The sequence below is a fragment of the Herpailurus yagouaroundi genome, unplaced genomic scaffold (assembly GCF_014898765.1).
Source record: "Herpailurus yagouaroundi ecotype Mexico unplaced genomic scaffold, PumYag 28, whole genome shotgun sequence".
In the NCBI taxonomy this organism is placed as follows: Eukaryota; Metazoa; Chordata; class Mammalia; order Carnivora; family Felidae; genus Herpailurus; species Herpailurus yagouaroundi.
In genome coordinates, this window is record NW_024412376.1 from 83981048 (window position 1) to 84005380 (window position 24333).

Consider the following 24333-nt stretch of genomic DNA (forward strand, 5'->3'; position numbering starts at 1 on the left):
TTTTTTTTTTTTTTTTTTTTTTTTTTTTTTTTTTTTTTTTGTCTCCTCTCTGTGAGAGATGAGGTTTTTTTTTTTTTTTCTTCTTCTTACTTACCTTCCCAATTCATTCCGCCTAGGAAATTGAAGCATTTTCAAAACTTGTGTGCTTGCTACGGTATTTTGTTAGTCTTAATTGAAAATGCAGTGGAAATTTAAAACCCTTTTTTCAAGAGTTGCCACTAGCTCTGATGTTTTCGTTGAAAGTGGGATTTTCCTACTTTCCTCTCCCAAAAGATTCTGCTTATAAGTGCCTAATATTATCCCCTCCCAGACCTTCTGTTATATGGCCTCTCTTTTACTTGGCTCCCTTCACTTTCTTCTTCTGGTTGTGTATACTTGCTTTCTTTTCTCCCATGAAATAATTTTTTTCTTTCTTTAATGTCTCAGCTAATTCTTTTTGTTTTTTTTAAATTTTTTTAACGTTTATTTATTTTTGAGACAGAGAGAGACAGAGCATGAATGGGGGAGGGTCAGAGAGAGAGAGGGAGACACAGAATCTGAAACAGGCTCCAGGCTCTGAGCGGTCAGCACAGAGCCCGACGCGGGGCTTGAACTCATGAACCGCGAGATCATGGCCTCAGCCGAAATCGGACGCTTAACCGACTGAGCCACCCAGGCGCCCCAAGCTAATTCTTTTTGAAATCTCTCCCTCCGAGAAAATGATTCTGATTGTCCCTGACACAAAGAGAAACATCACCTTACTTTGATTTCACTTAACATTGTACAGAAACAGCTATGCATAGTATTAATTACATAGCACCATTTTATAGAGCATCTTAGCATAATCTGATAGTTGGTTCACATATGTATAGCTTGAGTATTCAAATAAACTCTAAGGTCCCCTTGGAAAAACATGTTTTTCTATTTTTGCTTAGCTCTTCATGAAATAGATGCTTAACAAATGTTTATTGCGGTAAACAATTCATTGGCTAGTGGGCTACTCATACATTTAAAATAGGACATTATAAAATTGGGGGTCAGTGCAGACAGAAGAAATCATCAAAGACACATCATCACTGAATAATTGTTATTTTATTTTAATTGATAAGGATTTAACTGTATTTAATTCAGTTGGCAATGAACCAAAATGAATTTTGCTATGTCAAAAGAGAAGGATTACTGTTAGTGTAAGAATGTGTTGATAAGACACTGATAATGGAAAGGAGTTGGTGTCTTGACTTTCATGAAGGTGCTGGGTTATTTGTGTTTTAGGGTTTTTTTTATGTTTATTTATTTATTTTGAGAGAGAGAGAAAGAGAGTGTGAACAGGAGAGGGCAGAGAGAGAGGGAGAGACAGAAAGAATCCCAACCAGGCTCTGCCCTCCTAGCACAGAGGCTGATGCGGGGCTCGAACTCACAAACTGTGAGATCATGATGTGATCCAAAATCCAGAGACAGAAGCCTAACTGACTGAGCAACCCAGGTGCCCCATTTCCTGAATTTTGATATTCTATTTTGATAGGAATAGAGAAAGTGGTATTGTATTTTATTTATGCCTTTGTTTATTTCATTATATTCATGTGTAAATAGATTTTACTTTCATATATCAACTTACAGTGTATTATATTATATATTTATAGTTTTTCATATACTTCAATATCTATATTTTTTGATGTGTGAGGGAAAATTAAAATTTTCAGCTTAAACTTCAAAAATGAATATTTACTAACAAAAAAGATAATAGGGTATCAGTTGAACAAGGTTGGAATATTAGCAATTACTGGCAAGTTACTATGAAAAATGCCCTCCCGCTATTTACCACACCCCAATTCATGCACTGCCATCCCATGTAAATTTAAGAAGTGAATCCATATTCATTATAAGCTGTGATGCATAGGAGATGATAACTGAACACAAGTGAAAACTGAACAAATGACAGTTACTTTATTTCAATATAAAATGTGTGTAAAGTTTTAAAAGCTTGAGGAAGTGGGGATGTACAGGAGGGGGTATTGTATGAAAACAACATGAATTAGTGGGAATAACAAATTATATGCTATTGAAATATAAAACTATCCACTTTACTTTGAATTCCATAGATGAGTTGATCTAGGTTATGAAATTATTACGTAACAATTGTACTTTGAGGATTATTAGACCATTAAGTAATTAGTATTTTGTATACACTGTAACTATACATATATTTTTTAAATAATCACTCTTTTGTTTCCTTAAAGAGCTTAAAACTTTATTCTGAAATTTTGTTTATGGATAAAACTCGCAAAGTAAATCTTTTCTCCTGTAGTTCAAAGGGAAACTTTGGCATTGTCTCCATCAGAAATGTATTCCATTTAGTAGAATGGGGGGAAAAAAGGTTTTCTCTGTTACATAATACAGAGTGCTCAACTGGGAATTAAGGGAACTTTTTTAGTAACTATTGCTATGATCTTTTGAAACTATCTTAAACTCATACATTTCCTAAGCTATAAAATGTAGCGTTTCTGTTACAATAGGATATTTTTAGAAGTTCTTTTGAGGACTCAAGTCTTAGAATTCTAAGGTACTGTCATCCAGTGTTTGTGTTCATCTAGAGGAAGTAAGATCTACCTTCTCTAGTAGTGGTTTTCCAGTGGACTTTGCTTATAGACTTGGTAGGGGAAAAGATAACTAGAGAGATACCTGCTCATTATGAGGATGGATGACACTCTAACTTTTATGTTCTTTTTTTTTAAGTTTTTATTTATTTCAAAAGCGAGAGAGAGCAAGCAGGGAGGGGCAGAGAGAGAGAAAGAGAGAATCCCAAGCAGGCTCTGTGCTGTCAATGCAGAGCCTGACATGGGGCTCAATCCCATGAATCATGAGATCATGACCTGAGCCGAAATCAAGAGTCAGTAGCTTAACTGACTGAACCACCCAGGTACCCCTAAAATGTTAACTTTTAGAGACTACTTGTGAATACTTAGAAACGTAATAACAAAGTACATCTAAGAAGACTGGAGTAGATGACCAGATCATTTGAAAATAGGAAAAAATACGATACCTGGTTTTCATCTGTAAGCTAGATTTTCCAAATTCTCATGATTTCTGTAATTAAAATAGTTACTTTTGTAAAAATCCCAATCCTGCTTCATCCTTTAATAGTATGGGAAACTAGTGTCATTGTATCTATTGTACTCTCTCAGTCTAGGGTGGAATCAGGATAAAATGCCATCTGTTTTCCTTATAGCATCCTAAGAACAGCACTATTTGGTTAGACATAAGCAAAGAGGCGAAGCACAGGTCTTCTTGTTAAATTTGTCTTTAATTACTTTGGAGATAAAGAAAAATGAAATGCTACCTCATCATGTCTTGTGAAGAGAAAATATTTCAGAATGAGCCATTATCCTCAATAGTTTATTAGGAGACCAGATCGACCTAAGGGAAATTTATAGAAAATGCTGTAAAAGCATAACTGGTGGTTACTTGCATCGTGGTCAATAAAACCTTCAACAGTGGTACTTAGAATAATTCTTTCCCACCATATAATAGAAGAACGTTTCTATTTGCGGAATTTTCCAACTGAGTAAATCTCTATTTTTATTTTTCAAACATAAATAGCTTTAGTAGATTGGAAATTTCCTTCGGAGCTCTAAGTCTATTTTATGGATGTTTATGGAGGGACACATTTTGTATGTGTATGTATGTAATGTATATGACAAAATGATATTTTTTAAAGAAAAAAAAAACAGTGAGGTATTTTGTCTGCTTCCTCATCTTAGATACATAAGGGCAAAACATCTGTGCATCTAAGTCACTTCTACCCCTGTAATATCACACCCCATGAAAGGCAGAGCAGAAGTATGTGGCTTTGCATGGAACCACCTTCCCATGGCAAGATCTGTGGTGGGTAAGAGTAAAGATTCAAGGGGTTCCGGGTTAAAATTGCAACTGTGTTACTTCCCACTGTGTAGTGTGGGCAAGTTGCTCATCTTTTTTGAACCTCACTGTCTTCATCTGTAAAGTGCTGATCATACAAGTATGGGCACCACAGTATCTTTTTAGGATTAAAGGAAACAATCCACAGAAAGTGCTCACATGGCACCTGGCACATAGAGACACTCAATACTTTCACAGGCTGTTTGTCAGTCTTTGCCAAAGGAGGGCATTCTCTTTGATGGACAGTCTGAAGAACTAATAACAAAGACATGAATGAGTGCTACTGGATTAAGAGTTTACTCAGGGAACTCAGTAGCCAAATGGGTTGAAGTATGGTAAGGAGGAAAAGCCTCCCAGTACCTCCCAATCTTACCACACAGTGGTTAAAATTTTGCCTGCTTTTAGTTTGCCTCAAGTCATTTTATGGATATGAACTCACTAATCTCACGTGATGACTTCAAAAGGTCATGGACATTGGTAAACATAAAAATGGGACTTGCAGATCAGTTCGGTTAGCGCTGTCTCATTCTCTGCCCCACCCACTTCCCCGTTGTTTCTCCTACAGTGGAATTTCTATTTGGTCACTTTGCATGGCTCCTTACTTAATAAAGATTCAAGTCCCTGGCTTGGTGTTCAAGGTCCTTTATGATCTAGCTGCCAGCATTGTACCAGACAAGGCCAACTATGCTCTTTCAGAGCATACAGCAATCCAACCAGATACAACTGTTTGCAAGGTGCTCAATCACCTCTGACTTCCCTTCCAGACGTTTGTCCATACCCCTTCTTCTAGCTATGTGGATGTGTTACTTACTCTTCAAGCCCTAGCTCCTATGTCAGCTCATTCATAATGGAGTCCTTGCTCATGTCAACATGGTGGTCATCCTTTATCTTATAAACTCTTGCCCAATTTCTTGTCCGGTAGCTTTCAAATTTTTAGCTGGAATCACAGCAGGAAACATATTGTGCACTGACAAATGTTTTATTCAAATACACACACACACACACACACACACACACACACACGTGCACAAACTTCATGAAACAATACTTACCCTCATTATCTGCAATATCACTCTAATGTTTTTTCCTCTTTTATTTGGCAAAAGCTCTGACTGTAATCTACTAACTAGATTTTAATTACTCTTTAATTATTTCATAACCTGCAGTTTGAAAAACACTGGTCTACACAACCCATACAGAATATCCTTGATTATTTATTGTGTGTAGGCATTATGTTCCTTAACAGACTGAGAGCTACTCATGGGTGATACCATGTGGTACAACATAGAGTCTTTTATTAGATCTTATCATGCTTTCCATATTAGTTATGCAGTAACTATTTATAGAAGCAAAAAATAAAGGGAAGAAGGAAAGGGGGAACGGAGGGAGGGAGGAAAGAAATAGGAAAAAGGTCTCCAGGGATGTTGATTATACTCAGAAATTGAGATTGCTACTATTTAGCAAGTTGACAGGTAGGGATCATTTAAGTTATTTACAGGTGAATTTTCCAGTCAAAGTGGAATGTGCTTCTTTGAATAACTTTCTTCAACTTCAGTTTCAACTTAGAAATGAGTGTTACATCAAAGATTCTGGGATGAAAAGAAAGATAGAACAAAATGACTGACAGAGAAAAGATAACCTCACGCATGCTATGTTCCTTCTCCCTACTGGGGGAAGGGGTTGAGACCGAGGGTGTGAAGTGCACCCAGAGGTGAAAAAAGCTTTTGACTTGACTTCTGTAAAGCCTGTGAAAAGGCAGTTCTGTCATTCCTGAATGTGCTGAACAAATCTGTATGTGTTGAATACATCAAGCAATTTCTGTGTACTGCCTATAAACAAAGTCAGTGCCAAGTGCTAAAACTTCCAAGTACCTCAAGTCTATAAAATGAAACAGGAAGCGTATTCTATTTCATGACACCTGTAAATATTGCTCACAACTGTGCAAGATTATTGGTTTTTCCCAAATTCAAAGAGGAAAATCTTGGATGAAATTTAAATTTGAGAAGTCAATGTATTTACTGCAATGACATACCCAATTTGACTGGCATTGAAACTTGTCTTTGTCACTCGAAGTCCATACTCTTAACTAACATGCTATACTATATATACTCTATACAGATGAAGTAACAGCACAGCACGTGAATACTTTGTCCAAGACCTTTATACATTTTTGTTTGCTATTTTCTGATCTTTAACACGACAGTGACTGTATAGAGACAAGACCAACAAATGCAAGATTAAAAGGATTCTATAAATGCTAACAAATTCAATAATATTGTGTAAAACAAATATTTCCATAAATCACTGAGAATTAAGTTCTATATACTTCACTTCGAATAAATATTTCAATGAAAATTTAAAACTTACTATTAAATATTGACTTCTACTGCCAAAAAGGAATTATTAAAACTAAATATGTAATATACCTAATAATTATCATCTTCATCTTTGTGCCTTTGATTGTTCCAATTTAGAGAACTAAATCATTTAATAAATAAAAATAAATAATAAAATGTATGGTCTTTCTTTAAAAATTTTTTAAAAATCAAAAATGAAATATATTTTATTCCTTTGGAATGTTTATAGAAAAAGAGAGTGGAGGGAATGCTTTATATCAAGAAGAGATGTATGAATACGGACATTTTACTACTTAATAATTCCAGTGTTCTATGAAAATATTTAGTAAAACATCCACTGCCCAGAGAAAATCCATTTAATTAGTTCATCTCACAACGTTAGTGAAGTGGGCTTAAAAATATTGTCCGATTTAGTGGTATCTGGGTGGCTCAGTCGGTTAAACAGCCGACTTTGGCTTAGGTCACGATCTCACAGTTCATGGGTTCAAGCCCCACATCGGGCTCTGTGCTGACAGCTCAGATCCCGGAGCCTTCTTCGGATTCTGTGTCTCCCTTTCTCTCTGCCCCTCCCCTGCTCATGCTCTGTCTCTCTCTCTCTCAAAAATAAATAAACGTTAAAAAATTTTTTTTAATAAAAAAATTGTCAAATTTCAATTTATACATTTATTCCTCCTAAGTGTTTCAGGAATCATTTTGTTTCAGAGCTATAGACTGCTCCTGCCGGCTCTCTTGAAAATTCACGTCGTTGGTGAGAGGCAGGCGGAGTTAGTGAATGAATATTGAACTGAAGGCTGAATTCATTACAATTAGAAAATTAATTTCAAATCCATGCCCTGCTTACTGGGTTAGCAGCCGTATACATACAGTTTACTTTGCTTAAATATACTAGTGTTATTTGGCAAAATAAATTGTAAACTTCAATGCAGCTGCTTTAACATAAGCTATTTTTTTCAGGTGTTAACAACACAATCACTGGTGTATCACCATCAACTCGTGCAACAGAAATATCTGTATCAACATCAAGCATAACACCAAATCCTGTTTTGGAATCAACATCGGGAGCGTCTCCTAAAGGTAGGATTAGCAATTAGTGAAATTTATTCTAACTGTAACAAATAAAATTAGTAGCATCTACATAATCTGATCACAGAAAAATAATTTGATGTGCTGTATCTATTATTATGAAGGTCTGTGCTGCTTCACTCTTTTGAAACTTACATGTTATTTTGGGTTGCATACAAAGCCCTGAGATGGCAGTGGGCTTCTTTGATGATATTCTTTTGGATCATTTCCTGTTTGAAAATAATCCTATTGTGAATGTTGCATACACAAAGTTTATTTTTAGAAAATAAAAAAATTACCATTTCCTTCGTCATAAAAATATGTTTCTAAACATTCCAGTTGTCCACTTAAGCAGCACAGTTAACAAGGTAAAACTGTATTAATAACAGATTGATCTGTTAGTTGCATAGGGCTGATGATAGATTTAATTTGTAAGGTTCGATAGCAATGCTATCACTATTTTTTTTTAAAGTTTATTTATTTATTTTGGGAGTGAGGCACAGGGAGAGAGAGAGAATTCCAGGCTCCACACTTGCAGCACGGAGCCTGACCTGGTACCCAAACCCACGAACTGTGAGATCATGACCTAGTCGAAATCAAGAGTCTGCTGCTTAACCAACTGAGCCACCCATGCGACCCATGTCATCATTATTGTTAATGGACTGAATGACACCTGGGCAGCAGGTGTCATTTATCATTTATCATTTATCATTTATGGGCAGAAATTCCAGTTAGAATGCTAAGGTCAGAGGAAGATCTGAATCACACACCCTAATGAGGAGATGAATGAATTTCTTTCTCACCTCTTTTTCTCACCTCTCTACTTACTCTTCATTTTTCATTCCAACACCAAATTCAAGTACATGTAGAGGACACGAGGGCTAGTTCACTGGACTTAAAAGGGATGGTGATCCTCAAAGAAAAAGAGTATGATGAATATAGTCCACTATTTCTGAAATGTGCAATTCTAAGATGAAACCAAACCAATTCTTCTACAACGTCTCTACCAAACCAGGAGAAAGCATTGCACAAAGAGGAAAAGCACAGTGGATTTTATCCCCAGAATGTGGTACAACCGTTATTGCCAACCAAGGGAAACTCCAAATGACACAGTCAAAAAAACTAGGGTTCATGAAGCCTGCAGCCAACTCCTGCACAATAGATTTTTTATTTTATTTTTAAAAATTATTTCAGTCCTATGTTCTGGAGGCTTAAGCAGAGGCATTCTAGAACTTTGACAAAGTGTAAGTATTTGCTGCTTCTCTCTGTCTCTTTCTGTCACTCTTTCTGTGAGTGGTCAGCTGAGTTCTTGACATAAAATTGCACCAATGCGGTAAAAGCGTGTTATTTTTGTTATCAATAACATCCCCCAAAAAGTACCAATAAAGAGAAGGTAGGTACTGACATTGCATGCGGACTCAAAAGGTTGAAGTTTTACAATTTTTACATGAACTCCTTGGAACTCACGCCTTCCCAGTGAGAGGATTCCTAGCCCATTCCTCAGTGACCTGTGGTGGTGAACAATGTCCAAATAACACAACGACTATGTTAAAAGGCCATGAAAGGTCAGAGGTGAAGGGTTCAGTGAAGGGATTCAGGCAGAATTGTCATTTGTGACCCCAGAAATGCATCTTTCCTTTCAGGCTGGGAAGGGAAACTCTATACCTACTCATACACTTAGGAGACTATCCTAATAACTTCATCACTGGAGGATCCTGTAGGGGACCCTGAAGCCCCTTGTCTGAAACAATTCACTTGGTAAAGCACTTGAAATCAGATACACACACACATACACACACGTATATATCTTTCTCTATTTCTCTTCTTTGGACACTTTGATTGCTGTATATTACTCAGTTGACGAAAACTAAACTTCAATCTGTGTTCTTCAAAAGTTCTCCCACATGACCTTTAAATTATTCACATTCAATTGTACAAATTGTAATAGGCCAGTGAAGCTTTTCTTTTTATTACTTTTTATTACAAAAATGTTGAGATGTACCACAAACGAAGAATACTATAATTAATACCCATTTACCCATCTACCAGAATCAATAATTATCAAGATTTTATCATATTTGCTTCATTTTTTCCTTTCTCCTCCCTCCCTCCCTTGTTCCCTTCTATCTTCCTTTCTTTCCTTCCTTTTCCTTTTTTTCTTTCTTCCTGTTTATTTGTTTTTTGCTATTATCTGGTGTTTTTAAGGAAATTCAGACTTTTTGCCATTTTCTTCACCCACTAAATGTCCACCTCAAAAAATATGGATGCTTTATCGTGAAACTACAATATCACTACCAAATCCACCAGATTAATAATGCTAATGCCTCGGTTGAATCTAATGTCTCTTTAGAGGGGTTATAAGGGTTAACATCTAGTAAGCATGGATATGGCAGTGGGAGAGAGATTAAGGGAAGGAATGAAGTCCATCGTGGAGTCTCTCCAGAAATCAGCTGAGAAGGTGCTGGCGCAGAAGAGAAAAAGAAAGAAAGGCAGGCTAGGATGTCTATAATCTACTCTCTAATTTGGTATAAGAAGCAGAAAGTCCAGCATGGTAGTAGGGACCAGTGGAGACATCGGTCAGAGGATGGTCCATTGTGCTTATAGGAAAATGAGGGAACATGGACAAGGAAGACAGATAAAGGAGCTCCTGTTTGTCTGGCTTATTTGATCACCACTTTTGTATTAAAAACATGGGTGGGTTGGGCTGTGTGCCAATATATATATTTGGATGGAGATATATATATATATATATATATATATATACATATATATATATATATATACACACATATATATGTATATATATACACACACACACACACACACACACACACACACACACAGACTGGATATTGCCCATGCTGTTAAAGGTAATGTAATTAATACAAAGATAATGTAAAAGTTGTTTCAAATTCTCATATTCTAAGTAGTGTATCAGTATACGTGGCTTCCTGACTTCAGGCTTGGGAGGAGTTTAAATCTGGGGGAGTTTTATACGTTGTTTCATCCTCCACAACAACCATAATAATATTGGAAAAGTGTATCTATGATAAAATGATTCTAGTCTACTTTCCTCATGGGCACCATGGGCATTTTAGACACGATAAAAGTATTTACCAAAAACAAAAACAAAAAAAAAAAGCAACATAGAGACGCTTCTTTTTTTTTTTTTTTTCCTTTTAAGGCCTCCCAAGTCAGATTTTCTTGCTTAAAGGTCAAAAGGTACCTGATTTAATAGTGCTTATATCTATCTAAAGCACGTAAATTTTCTTTCCCTTGACCATGGCAGAAATTTTACCATTAGAGAAGTGGAATATGTGCTAGTGAGATAGGCACTCTTGCAACGACATGGCCACAGTGGCAGAGGTGACTAATGGAGCTTTGCTTGGAGGAGGGCTTGCTTTCAGAGGCTTCCTGAGTTAGAAGGATGGGACCTGATCTCTTCCTAGATATGTACCAAGTGCACTGCCCATTTTGCTCGAAGGCCAAGTGGCCAGAGTTAGAATCAACATTTGGCATACATTGAATGCCATCATCATAAAATCAACTTCTAAGATACAAAAATAAACCTGAAATTTTATTCTTAAAACATAACTTATTCAGCTTGATTTTTTTTAAATTTTTTTTTTAACGTTTATTTATTTTTGAGACAGAGAGAGACAGAGCATGAACGGGAGAGGGTCAGAGAGAGGGAGACACAGAATCTGAAACAGGCTCCGGGCTCTGAGCTGTCAGCACAGAGCCCGACGCGGGGCTCGAACTCACGGACCGCGAGATCATGACCTGAGCCGAAGTCGGCCGCTTAACCGACCGAGCCACCCAGGCGCCCCTCAGCTTGATTTTTAAAGCACTTAAGAGTCAAACATTCTTTAATTAGCTGAATTAATTTGTCAGCACTAATATTTCACATTTCTGATACTCAATAGATGTTCAGTTCCAACTGAGGTCAGTAGAGGGGCCAGGTAATTTTGGCCATCTTTTCCGTATAGCGTGCCAGTTATGGTGACGTTTATGATGGACGTCCTCTCTGGAACCTGACTACCATAAAACTGGAAAGAACAGACTGTATGAAAGACAGTCTTCTAAGCTTTCTTATAATATTGGGGGCAAAAAAAGTTTTGGGTACCATGTTTTTCTCCATATCTTCCTTCTGTTCTCCATTGTCTTTACATTCCTTATTGAGTTTGAAGTGGACTCCCATCCAAGTACTAACCAGGCCCGACCAAGTTTGAAGTGGAAATGACTTACCTGGGATATCTTTGTACAAATTTTTTTGTTGTTTCCTTGTCATGGAATTTTGTGGTGGCCAAACTGACATTTGCTTTTAGTTTATACTCACGAGATATAAAATGCTTATAAATTAGACATTTTCTTTAAACCCTGATGATTTTTACAATAATAAGGATGCATTTATACTTCAGAATTTCAACATATTTAACACATAAGAAGAATTTTATTGTAAGTTATATGTAGATTGCTTATCCATATTTGAAAGTGAATATTCATACATTAACAATAAAGCTAAAATAAATTGTGCTCTGTTTTGCTATAGATAGAGTTATATTGATTAGTTACAATGATCATGGGCATGATCACAAGATCACTGTTCACACACAAGCTCAGGAACACCAGAAATGGATAGCCATTTACCTCTTGCTTTTCCAAAGACCAAGGCTGAAACTGAAGCCAAACAGATTTGGGCTGAATGTGTGGGCCAAAGCTCAAATTTGTTACACATCTTCCCTCTATCAAACATGAAGTCAGGATAGCTATTAAAAAGGGGGGGGGGGGCAAGGTCCTCAGAAACCCAAGAATTATGCACAGTTGATACTTTTTCTGTTTATATTCATGATTATTGTTATATGTGTCCTAATTATTTCCTGTAATCTTCCCCATTCTTGAATTTTCAAGCGATATATGAGACATATACCAGTGAAACACAGGAAACAAGGTGACTGTAAAAATTCAAGTCAGCCTCTTATTGGTACCAAGATTCCAAGACTGGTAGTGATGAAGTGAAAACCAAGGCGCCACACCTGGCTGGAAGGGACACTTCATTTGTATCATTACATCTTTACTTTAAGATGGCATTGTGTGAGTGGGCAATGCAAAATCCCAAACCTAGCTTTTAGGAATAACGTTTCCTTTGTTGGTTTCTTCTTTTAAAATATAACCACATATTGGGTGTAGAAGACTTTGAGAAACTCTTAAGTGCTTCACCAATCTCCATGTTATAATTCACAGAATCCACCTGTTACAGCCACTTTCCATTTCTATAATAACCGAGGTCCTCTAATAAGTGGTGAGGACAGAGGGACAGAAGACAAATCCTTCACCCCCTGCTTGGAGGCGTGTGTCCACAGTGTTCCTCCAAAGGTCTTAACTTCCTTGTCATTCCTTAGTATTTTCCGATATACAGCTCCAGCCAGCTTAACCTTGACAACTCTCTTCTGGATGGGTTTTAAAGTGTTAAACTGTCCAGAACCAAATTTTTCCTCCCCTCCCCCACCAAAACAGTGCGCATTCTGGGATTTTATATATGCCACATAGTAAAAATGGAACATTATGTCCTAATCACAAAAGGGTATCCTAACGTGTTTTAAGACGGGAATGTTGACAATTACAGGTGTCAAACTGTTAAGTCCTATTCACTACTTAAAGAGGATCTTCGTCTTTTTGTTGGTCCCCATGTCCTGTATGAGTAGCTACAAGTTTACTACTTGCCTACCATATGCCAGGAATTAACCTTGATACTACTCAGATTAAAGAGATGACTAAGAGTTAACTACTGCCTTCAAGAATCTAGAAATGGGTCTTGCACCCATTTGACTGGGAAACTCAATGAATGTTTCATAAACGGACAAATTAATTACAATAGTTTGCAAACTCCTTTATGATTTATGTAATTTGGGAGGTTCCAATGTCATAACTAAATCAGCAAAATGAAATGTAATTCTGGGTGGGATGTGAAAGTTCTATTGACTAGGTTATTTTTCTCTTTAGGAAAAACAAAATAATTTTAAAATATTTGTTTTTAATATATATATTTAAAGATACCCAAGTAACTATCTGCAGTGAAAATTTGCTTTAGGGGCCTATCACAGAAAAAATGTGTGTGTGTGTGTGTGTGTGTGTGTGTGTGTGTGTGCTTTCACTGGGTCATCCCAAGTTTTCAGTACTTATATTCCTTATTTCAGACAAAAGGAGATAGAAAGTAGAAAATTAAAGATAGGCAAAGGCTGACCCAGTACCTCTGCAGAGGGATTGTAGTTCACCTCCAGATTTGACTGACTTTTATTTGTTCCTTGGCAGGTGAGATGAAATTGTGATTAATAATAATGTCATCTATCTTATCAAACTAGGAACAGCAAATAAAGAATCCTTAAATTCATCTTTGCTGCCCACACTTTCTTCATTAACTACAACAATTAAAGATGAAGGTAAGTAGTCATCATTTTCAATCACTTTTCTTCCATTAGTATAATTCATATACCATAATAGTCACTCTTTTGAAGTGTACAATTCAATGGTTTTTAGGATACTCACAAGATTCTGCAACCATCACCAGTATCGAATTCTGGAACATTTTTTATCACCCCATAAAGAAACCCTATATCTCTTACCAATCACTTCCCACTTCCCCCTACTCCCACCCTCCCCAGCAACCACTAAACTACTGTCTGTCTCTTTGCATATTTTAGAAATTTCATATAAATGGAGTCGTATTGTATACGATCTTCCGTGTCTGACTTTCACTTAGCATAATGTTCGTAGGTTCATCCATGCTATAGCATTTATCTGTAGTTCATTCTTTTTTGTGAGTGAATAATATTTTATGGTATGGATATACCACATTTTATTTATTAGTTAATGGACATTTCAGTTGCTTCTACTTTTTGGCTATTATAAATAATGCTGCTATGAATATTCTCATACAAGTTTTTATGACCATATCTTTTCATTTCTCTTGGGGGTATGTATCTTAAAGTGAAATTACCAAGTCACATGGTAACTCTACGTTTTAACTTTTTGAGGAACTGATTTCCCGAGGAGCTCTACAATATGACAGTACCACCAGAAATGTATGAAGGCACCAATTCTCCACTTTCTAATCAATACTCGTTGTCGGTCTTTCTCATCATAGCTATTCTAGTGCATGTCATTGTGGTTTTGATTTACATTTCCCTAATGACTAGTGACCTTTTTATCTACTTGCCAACCATTTGTATATCTTCTTTGGGAAAATGTCTATTTAGTTCTTCCTTATTTTTTAAAAATTGGGTTATTTTTTATTGTTGAGTTGTAAGCATTTTTTAATATATTTTAAAGACTAGAGCCTTATTGGGTAGATAGTTTACACATATTTTCTCCTACTCTGCAGGTTGTCTTTTCATTTTCTTGATGTAACTTTTGAAGCACTATAATCTTTAATTTTAAGGAAGGAAAATTTACCTATATTTTTTTCTGTCATGTAGGGAAGGTAAATCTGTACCTCTACCCATTTTAGGTTTTCAGCTGGGACTCTTTAACAAGAAGACAGATTAACAAGATAAAAAACAAGATAAAAAATAAATGTGGACAGCACACATCACATGAGAGGCCTCAAACAAAGAGTAACTCAAAGCAGTTGCTTAGAATTTTGGCTTATATAGCATCTTTAACAAAGAACAACAAGTTCGCAGCTAAATGATTGTACCAAAGAAAGTAGTTTAGGCTTCCAAGGGTGGAAAACTAAGGGAGGGTAAATATACAGAAGGAAATTGATGGACTTTTTTTTTGAGACTTTTTTTTGAGAGGGGGGGGGGAGGGAGAGAAAGTGTACACCATGCAAGCATGCTCAATTTGCAGGGGTCGGGGTGGAGAAGGAAAGGGAAAGAGCAAGCACCATGCCCAGAACAGCCAGCAACACAGGGCTCTATCTCTCCACCCTGAGATCATGACCTGAGCCAAAATCAAGAGTGACACTTAAGCAACTGAGCCACCCAGACACCCCAGTAAGGTTTATTTGCAGATTCCCTTAGTGCCTTTTCTGGGCTGATAAAAGTCTGTCTCCAGTAAAAGGAAAATATGTATCCTGCCCTTAGCAGAAAAGCTTTTTCTGCATTGGCTGCCTCTTAATTGGCTGCAGTTTAAAATAATTTTTATGCCAAAGAGGCATATTTCAAGGTGACATATTCTGGTTTCCTTCCACCAGTGAGGTCAAATCTAAGAAACCATTGCTCAACTCAAGGTCACAAAGATTTATACCAATCGTCTCTTCTAAGAATTTTATAATGTTAGCTTTTCCATTTAAGTCTTTAATTTTGTATATGGTGTGAGGTAGGTGTCCAGCTTCATTCTTTTGCACACAATTAACCAGTTGTCCTAACACCTTTTGTTGAAAGGACTATTCTTTACCTATTTGAATTGTCTTGGCACTCTCAATGAAAATCAGTTGGCCATAAATGTATGAGGTTTCTTTCTGGACTCAAATCTGTATCTGTTTCTATGCCAGAATCATACACTTTTGATTCCCATTTGCATTAAGTTCTGAAATCATAAAATGTGAGTCCTCCAACTTTTTCCTTCTTTTTCAGCGTTATTTTCACTATTCTGATTCACTCGAGTTTTCATATGAAATTTAGGATTAACTAGTCCATTTCTGCAAAATGTCAGCTGGGATTGTGATGGGGTGGCATCAAATCTTCAGATCAAGTTGCGAAGTATTGCCATTTTAACAATCTTAAATCTTATAATCTAAAAATATAGGACAACTTTCTGTTTATTTTAGGCTGTCTTTAATTTTTTTATGATGTTTGTAGTTTTCAACATAGAAGCCTTGCATTTCTTTTGTCAAATTTATTCTTTTTTTTTTATTTTTTTTTTAAATTTTTTTTCAATATTTATTTATTTTTGGAACAGAGAGAGACAGAGCATGAACGGGGGAGGGGCAGAGAGAGAGGGAGACACAGAATCGGAAACAGGCTCCAGGCTCCGAGCCATCAGCCCAGAGCCTGACGCGGGGCTTGAACTCACGGACCGTGAGATCGTGACCTGGCTGAAGTCGGACGCTTAACCGACTGCGCCACCCAGGCGCCCCTCAAATTTATTCTTAATATTTTATTCATTTTCATGCTATTGTAATTGGAATCATTTGCTTAATTTTGTTTTTGGATTGTTCATTACTACTGTATAGAAATACAATGTATTTTCATATACTGATATTGTATCTTGCCATCTTGCTTAATCCATTTTTTGGTCCTAAATTGTGCATGTGTGTATTCCTTTGGATTTTCTATACACAAGATTTTACAAATATAGTTTTACTTCTCCTTTTTCAATCTAGATGCTTTTTATTTTTTAATTTTTAGATGCTTTTTATTTTATTTTCTTATCTATTTGCCCTGGCTAGAACCTCCAATACAACACTGAATAGAAGTAGTGAGAGGAAACGTTCTCGTTTTGCTCCTAATTATAGGGAATGCTTTCACCATTAAGTATGATGTTATAGTGCATTTTTCATATATGCCCCTTATCAGGATGAGGAAGCCCACTTCTAGTACGAGTTTGTTGAATGTTTTTATCGTGCAAAGGTGTTTGATTTTGCCATATGCCTTTTCTTGGCATATTGAGATTATTGTGTGATTTTTATCTCTTATTTTCTTAAGATGCTATATGACATTGATTTCTACATGTTGAACCAACCTTGCATTTCTTAGATAAATTCCAGTTCACCATGGCATAAAATCCTTTCTATACATTGCTGGATTTTATTTTTATCATTTTGTTAAGAATTTCTGTGTCTAGGGGGTGTCTGGGTAGCTCTGTGGGTTAAGCACCTGACTCTTGATTTCAGCTCAGATCATGATCTCACTGTTTATGGGTTTGAGCACTGTCAGTGTGGAGCGTGGTTGGGATCCTCTCTCTCTCTCTCTCTCTCTCTCTCTCTCTCTCTCTGCCCCTCCCTAGCTCACACTCTTACTCTCTCTCAAAAATAAATAAATAAACTAAAAAAAAAAAGAATTTTTGGGTCTATATTCATAAGAAAGAAAATTTTGTGATGTCTCTGCATAATTTTGGCATCAAGTTAACACTAGCCTCATAAGATGAATTAAGAAGTGCTCCTTCCTCTACTAACTTTTGGAAGAGTTTATGAGGAATTGATGGTAATTATTGTTTAAACATGTGGTAGAATTGACCAGTGAAGCCATCTAGTCCTGGGTTTTTCTTTGTGAAAGTTTTTTGATTACTAACTCAGTCTCTTTTTTCATTACAGGTTTATTCAGATTTTCTTTTCTTAACTCAGTTTTTGTCATAGTTGGTTATTTCCTGGGAAATCAGATTTTTCCCATTTCACTTAGTTTATATAATTTGTTAGCATACAATTGCTTATTGCATTGCCTTATAACTCTTCTTCTTTCTGTAAGGATAAGAGCAATATGTTCACTTTCATTCATGATTTAGTAATTTGAGTCCTCTCTCTTTTCTCTTTGTCAGTCTAAGGCTTTGTCAACTCTGTCAGTCTTCCCAAAGAACCAACTTCTTATTTTATTAATTTCTCTATTTCTTTCCTATTATCTATTTTATTTCTCTTCTCTCTAATCCTTATTATTTCTTTCCTTTTATTGGCTTTGGGGTTACTTCAATCCTCTTTTACCAAATTTTTAAGTTGGTAGAATGGAATATTAATATGAGATCTTTCTTCCTTTATAAAATAGATGTTTACATCCATAAGATTCCCTCAGTGCTACTTTCACTACACCCCATAAATTTTGGTAGGTTGCATCTCCATGTTTGTTTATCTCAAAGTATTTTCTAATATCCTTTGTTATTTATTCCTTGGCCCATTGGTTATTTAGTTTATTCTTAAGTTTCTACATGTTAATAAATTTCTTCCTATTACATTTAAAAGAAATTTTTCCTCTTCAGTTTTGTTTTGTTTTGTTTTGTTTTGTTTTGAGAGAGAGAGAGAAAGAGGGAGAGAGAGTATGCATGAGTGGTGGAGGGGCTGAGGATAAAAAAGAGAGAATCTTAAGCACGCTCCACACCCAGTAAGGAGCCTGGCCCAGGGCTCAATTTCATGACCTTGAGATCATGACCTGAGTCAAAATCAAGAGTCAGACGCTTAACCAACTGAGCCACTTGGGCTCCCCAAATTCTTTTTTTTTTCTTTAAAAAAATAAATTTTTTAGTAATCTCTGCACCCAACGTGGGGCTCGAATTCATGACCTTGAAACCAAGAGTTGCATGCTCTACCAACTGAGCCAGGCAGGTGTCCCCCTCTTCAGTGTGTATACTACCTATCAGAAATTACTTCCCTTAAGAATTCAATTTTAAAATTTAATTTAATGGAATTTTAAAAATGAAGCATATGTAAACTATCCTAAAGTATATTATAGATATCCTTGTCTCTATTAGGCAGAGGATAACAAGCATAACTTGAAAATGCTTTGCAATTTGTTTTCAAAGTACCATTTTTATAGTTGGTAGTGCATTTGGCTCTTGTTTTTAAGAAATGTATTATCATTTTTTAGTTTATTTTTAAATTATTATTTAATTTTTATTATTTGAAGGTGGCAAACCTGGGTTTCCGAGATATTAAATGACTTAACAAAAGAAGCACAAAATTATAGTAACAATTTGCAATTTGTTTTTTTTTTTAATTTTTTTTCAACGTTTATTTATTTTTGGGACAGAGAGAGACAGAGCATGAACGGGGGAGGGGCAGAGAGAGAGGGAGACACAGAATCGGAAACAGGCTCCAGGCTCTGAGCCATCAGCCCAGAGCCTGACGCGGGGCTCGAACCCACGGACCGCGAGATCGTGACCTGGCTGAAGTCGGACGCTTAACCGACTGCGCCACCCAGGCGCCCCACAATTTGCAATTTGAAACCTGATACTTTAGTTTCAAGTTTTTCTTTCCATTTAATTCAAAATTCATAATCAATTATTTCTTAATGAATTGGTATTATTATTTTAATCTCAGTTATGATACTTGGCTTTTAAACAGTAAGTGCCTCAGGTATTAGTAAGGTTTATGTGGTTTTTTGTTTTGTTTTGTTTTGTTTTGTTTTTTTCTCTCTGCACATAGTCACCAAATTCTATAACTTTAACTTTTCTCTTAAGGTTTTGGTAAATGTTCTTTCCCTGCTTTCAGACTATCCTTTTGATGATATTGCCAGCCTGCTATGGATGTTTATTTCCTTTAAGTGGCAAACACACATATACACATGCACACGCACCTATATAAACACACACAGCAAAATTGTTAGAATTGTGTTAAAAAAAAAAAAAAAAAGGAAATACATCCAGGTGAAAGGCCATGTTCTCGCATAGAGTGTAAGTTCATGAACACCTGAATTTCACAATAACGGTGGATCTTGTTATTCCTGCCTACTCTGAAATTCCTCATCTTGCTTTTAGTGTGGATAGGCAAGGTTACTATTTTACGACCCTCATTATTAAGACAATTGTTAATTAAGGCTTTTTTTTCATTGGCAGAGATATTTCCATGTAAAATTTTATGAGGAAGCCCAAAATGCCAATATACTGAATAGTAGTTGAACTGCTTGTTTGAAGCAATGTGGTGGTGGTATGTGGGCAGGAGGGATTTCTACCCATTTTTCTCTCTTACTGCTAATGGGAGTCTGTGAGGCTTCCGCACTGAGCCCTTAGGGCTTCAGCAGTACGGTCAAAAAAATTACTGAAACAAGGCATTATTATGTTATTTAAATGCCATTCACAGTAAAATTAAAAAAAATATATATGCATTCTAAAACCAGAAAACAAACAAAGCAACTCTTTTTCTCCCACCATTTGACACGGAGTCATCCCATTGGGAATTGTTGTGGGCTATAGTTTCCAAAAGGGCAGCTCAAATATCCCAAAAGCTTTTAAGAGTCCCATAAACACTGTTGCCAATTATTCACTTATGTGTAAAATCAATAGATCTGAGAAATGAAGGAGACGCCTCTACCAATATTTGGTCTGGCTCCAGGAAACACTATTAAAATAGACTTTTTTTAAGTGGAAAGTCAATATCTACTTATTAATGAAGTCTCTAAGGAAGAGCAGGGGCTCAAAAAGAATCCCAAATGACTGGATCCCTCCGAGGTCACGAAACCACTGCAAACCACGTGATTTCTGGGGTATGTAAGCAAAGAGCCACTGTCAATACACGTAAAACTTTGTACCTGGCCTGGGATCAGCCCCAAATTCCCATATGAACTTCACTTGATAACTGAGTTAGAAAATGAATAGATCTGAAGACGTCTAAACATTCTCTTAGCCAAGGCCTGAGTGTCAGAGAGCTCTCGGTAGTACACTCTGGTCCACTTTCCCTGGGGTTGTACCCAGGTCCCGGTTGGTCTAGCAAGAGGGAAAGTACTGGTAAACGCACACTTTCAAGGGGCCCTTACCCACAGAACAGGAAACACAAAATTCACATAAAAATAAAATTCTCTCCTCTTGTCTCCCATTGAAAGCTCTAGTCCTACTTTGCCTACACATTCCTCTACCATCACCATTTTGTTCTCTTCAGAATCTTTGGAATTCCCTTGTAGCCTGGTTCCATCCTGAAGCACTGAAGGAGATACAGTCCTTAGTTCTCTTTGAATTGCTCAGGTGTTTGGCCTACACCCCTTCACGTTTTTTTTTTCTCATGACATCTAAATTTATTTATATTCTGAGGTATTCCTTTTCATTCCAAAGAAAGTATCAGAAGATCTGAGCAAACTCTTAAGAAACCTTTTCTTCAGTCTTTGACACTGCTTTGATGCATCTCCATAGGACTATTGGTATAAATATTTAGGCCTTTCACAATCTTTACATGAATGGCTCTTTCATATTACCCCTAGAAGTCACGTAAATGAATCAAGACATTACTTTGATTAAGTTTATCCAAGACTACCCATGTTGCCATGGTTACAGAATTTCTATGGAGTGCTAGTCCTTAGCATATCCCTGGAAATGGAGATCCTTGGGCAATTGCTTTAGAAAAGACTACCCTCCTAGGGTTTTGCAATGCACAGTAACATTTCTTTTAATCTTAGTAATCCTATCAAAAAGACATCCATTTGGCTTTTTTACAATCTAGGCAGCTCCAGTTAATTTGACTACAAATGTTTTTTCTTAAACATAAAACCAAATTAACATACCACGGTACTAATATATTTAGCATATGTTTTAATAAATGCTAACTTTGTCAAAAAGCCCCTTATCATATATTCTATTTCTGAAGACAAAGCGACCACACAAGAAGCTTTTGCTATGTGCATTAGAAAAAACAATACTGTAATTCAAATTAGATAATTCCAAAGGAATAACGCTGCTTAATCCCATGCCTTGCACAATTTAACTCCATAAACTCTCTCTTTCAAGTCGGTCTGTTGTAAACACACCCTAAATTCCTAATATAATTAATACTCGTATTTGTTGCCTTCTTCCCAAAAGTTAATCTCACAAAATATACAAAACGAATCTCACATTAATATTTCAAGGTAATTATAAAATAGCCCCAATCCTTCACATTGATTCTGCTCATTTCTAGCCAATGGTTTTCACTTAATGGTATGGTTGCAGTGAAGGTGTCTTCCCTACTCTTACGCTATGGTATTGATGCAACTTTCTCAAGCTTCTAGTGTGTCAGACTCTTCTTATTCCAAGTCAAATACAGTTGTAAAATTCTTATAGTTTGTCTTTCATTCATCCTACCTATACCAAAGTTTTAAGACTTAAAAGGGCATGAATTTCAAAACAAGTCCTAAGAGTAAAGTCAATACTATTTTGATATCACAATTTAAATTAGTATTACTCAAAGGGAATGCAAGCTGGTGCAGCCACTCTGGAAAACAGTATGGAGGTTCCTCAGAAAACTAAGAATAGAACTACCCTATGACCCAGAAATTGCACTACTAGGCATTTATCCACGGGACACAGGTGTGCTGTTTCAAAGGGACACATGCACCCCCAAGTTTATAGCAGCACTATCAACAATAACCAAAGTATGGAAAGAGCCCAAATGTCCATCGATGGATGAATGGATAAAGAAGATGTGGTGTGTGTATATATATATATACACATATATATATGTATGTATACACAATGGAGTATTACTTGGCAATCAAAAAGAATGAAATCTTGCCATTTGCAACTACGTGGATGGAACTGGAGGGTATTATGCTAAGTGAAATTAATCAGTCAGAGAAAGACCAAAATCATATGACTTCACTCATATGAGGACTTTAAGAGACAAAACAGATGAACATAAGGGAAGGGAAACAAAAATAATCTAAAAATAGGGAGGAGGACAAAACAGAAGAGACTCATAAATATGGAGAACAAACTGAGGGTTGCTGGAGGGCTTGTGGGAGGGGGGATGGGGTAAATGGGTAAGGGGCACTAAGGAATCTACTCCTGAACTCATTGTCGCACTATATGCTAACTAATTTGGATGTAAATTTTAAAAAATAAAAAATAAAATTAAAAAAATTAGTATTACTCAAGCTAAATAAGGTTTGTCAAACCGAATGCATATAATATCACCTAGGTTTACAGTACAATTTGCACCTGTAGATCAAAGATACATAGTGTTATCTGGGGGAAATGACCAGACAGAAAAACTAGAGGACAGCAAGCCATATGGGTTAAAAGAACAGCCTTAAGATTAGTTTCATTTTTCTGAGATGGCAATCACTTTCTGGCAGGAGTCCAGAATCTACTATGTGAGAACTCCAAGTGCAATTGGGAACATTTTCCGAACAAGATGTTAATACACGACTGTGATTCTCATATCTTTTTTTTTTAATTTATTTTTAACTTTTTTTATTTCTTTTAAAGATTTATTTTTTTAATTTATTTTTTTCAGTATATGAAGTTTATTGTCAAATTGGTTTCCATACAACACCCAGTGCTCATCCCAAAAGGTGCCCTCCTCAATACCCATCACCCACCCTCCCCTCCCTCCCACCCCCCATCAACCCTCAGTTTGTTCTCAGTTTTTAAGAGTCTCATATCTTAATAAATGTAGGTCACCCATTTTCTTCTCTCTTGAGACTAGAATTTGAAACATCTCAGTATACTAGGAAAATTTCAAAATTTATGGCTGTGACATTTGCAGCATTTGTCTCTGCATCTTTCCTTCTATTTGTTTTAGGTCCACCATGTATGTTTAAAAACATTGGTTGGGGGGCGCCTGGGTGGCGCAGTCGGTTAAGCATCCGACTTCAGCCAGGTCACGATCTCACGGTCCGTGAGTTTGAGCCCCGCGTCGGGCTCTGGGCTGATGGCTCAGAGCCTGGAGCCTGTTTCCGATTCTGTGTCTCCCTCTCTCTCTGCCCCTCGCCCGTTCATGCTCTGTCTCTCTCTGTCCCAAAAATAAATAAACGTTGAAAAAAAAAATTAAAAAAAACATTGGTTACCTTTAAAGCATTCAAGATTCCTTCCATGGCCTACATGACACTGTGTAATTGACAACCTGTCCTGTGTTAAGTATGGGCTCTCATTCTACCCTCATTTGTGATGCATATTCCACATCAATAATAGGCAATTCTCAAAGCAATCTCTTTGGCATTGTATCCCCAGATATTCCATTATTCTCCTTTTTTCTTTGTATTTTGCTAATCGGCCAGCCTCCCATATCTTTCTTAAATATATATTCTCTTTACCATGTCCAAGACTTTTGAGTCTGTCTTATGCTAGGGAATTCTTTAGGCCATCAGGATAGCTGTTTCATGGTTTTCTATTTTTAACTCGGAAGAAGAATTCTTCACCAAATATTTCTAAAGAGGAAATCCTGTTCCAATGCTTTTCAAGAATATGTTCTTGGAGTTCCAGCGAGGAGCAAAATCTTCACCCCACATATTCCTTCTTCATTCTCGAGTGTGGAGTTCCTGTATTCAGGGTGATCTTTTGTACTTCCATGCTATCACAAACATCAATTTCTGCTACAAGCTATCTCTTTACTTTCTCAAATATTTATCTGTCAGTTTAATACTTTAAGATTCCTCTGAAGTTTTGCCCATTTCAAATCTTTCTTTACCAT

General features: G+C 36.5%; 1 protein-coding gene across 2 annotated transcripts in view; it reads left to right on the forward strand.

Moving 5' to 3' along the window:
- The window catches only part of EMCN (endomucin), a 101991-nt gene that overhangs the window by 30416 nt on the left and 47242 nt on the right, over window positions 1-24333 (forward strand). For both annotated transcript variants that reach the window (XM_040477488.1, XM_040477498.1), the window contains exons 2-3: window positions 7206-7325; window positions 13676-13753. In XM_040477488.1, coding sequence (XP_040333422.1) covers window positions 7206-7325; window positions 13676-13753 — 198 coding nt within the window. The remainder of the gene's footprint in view (window positions 1-7205; window positions 7326-13675; window positions 13754-24333) is intronic.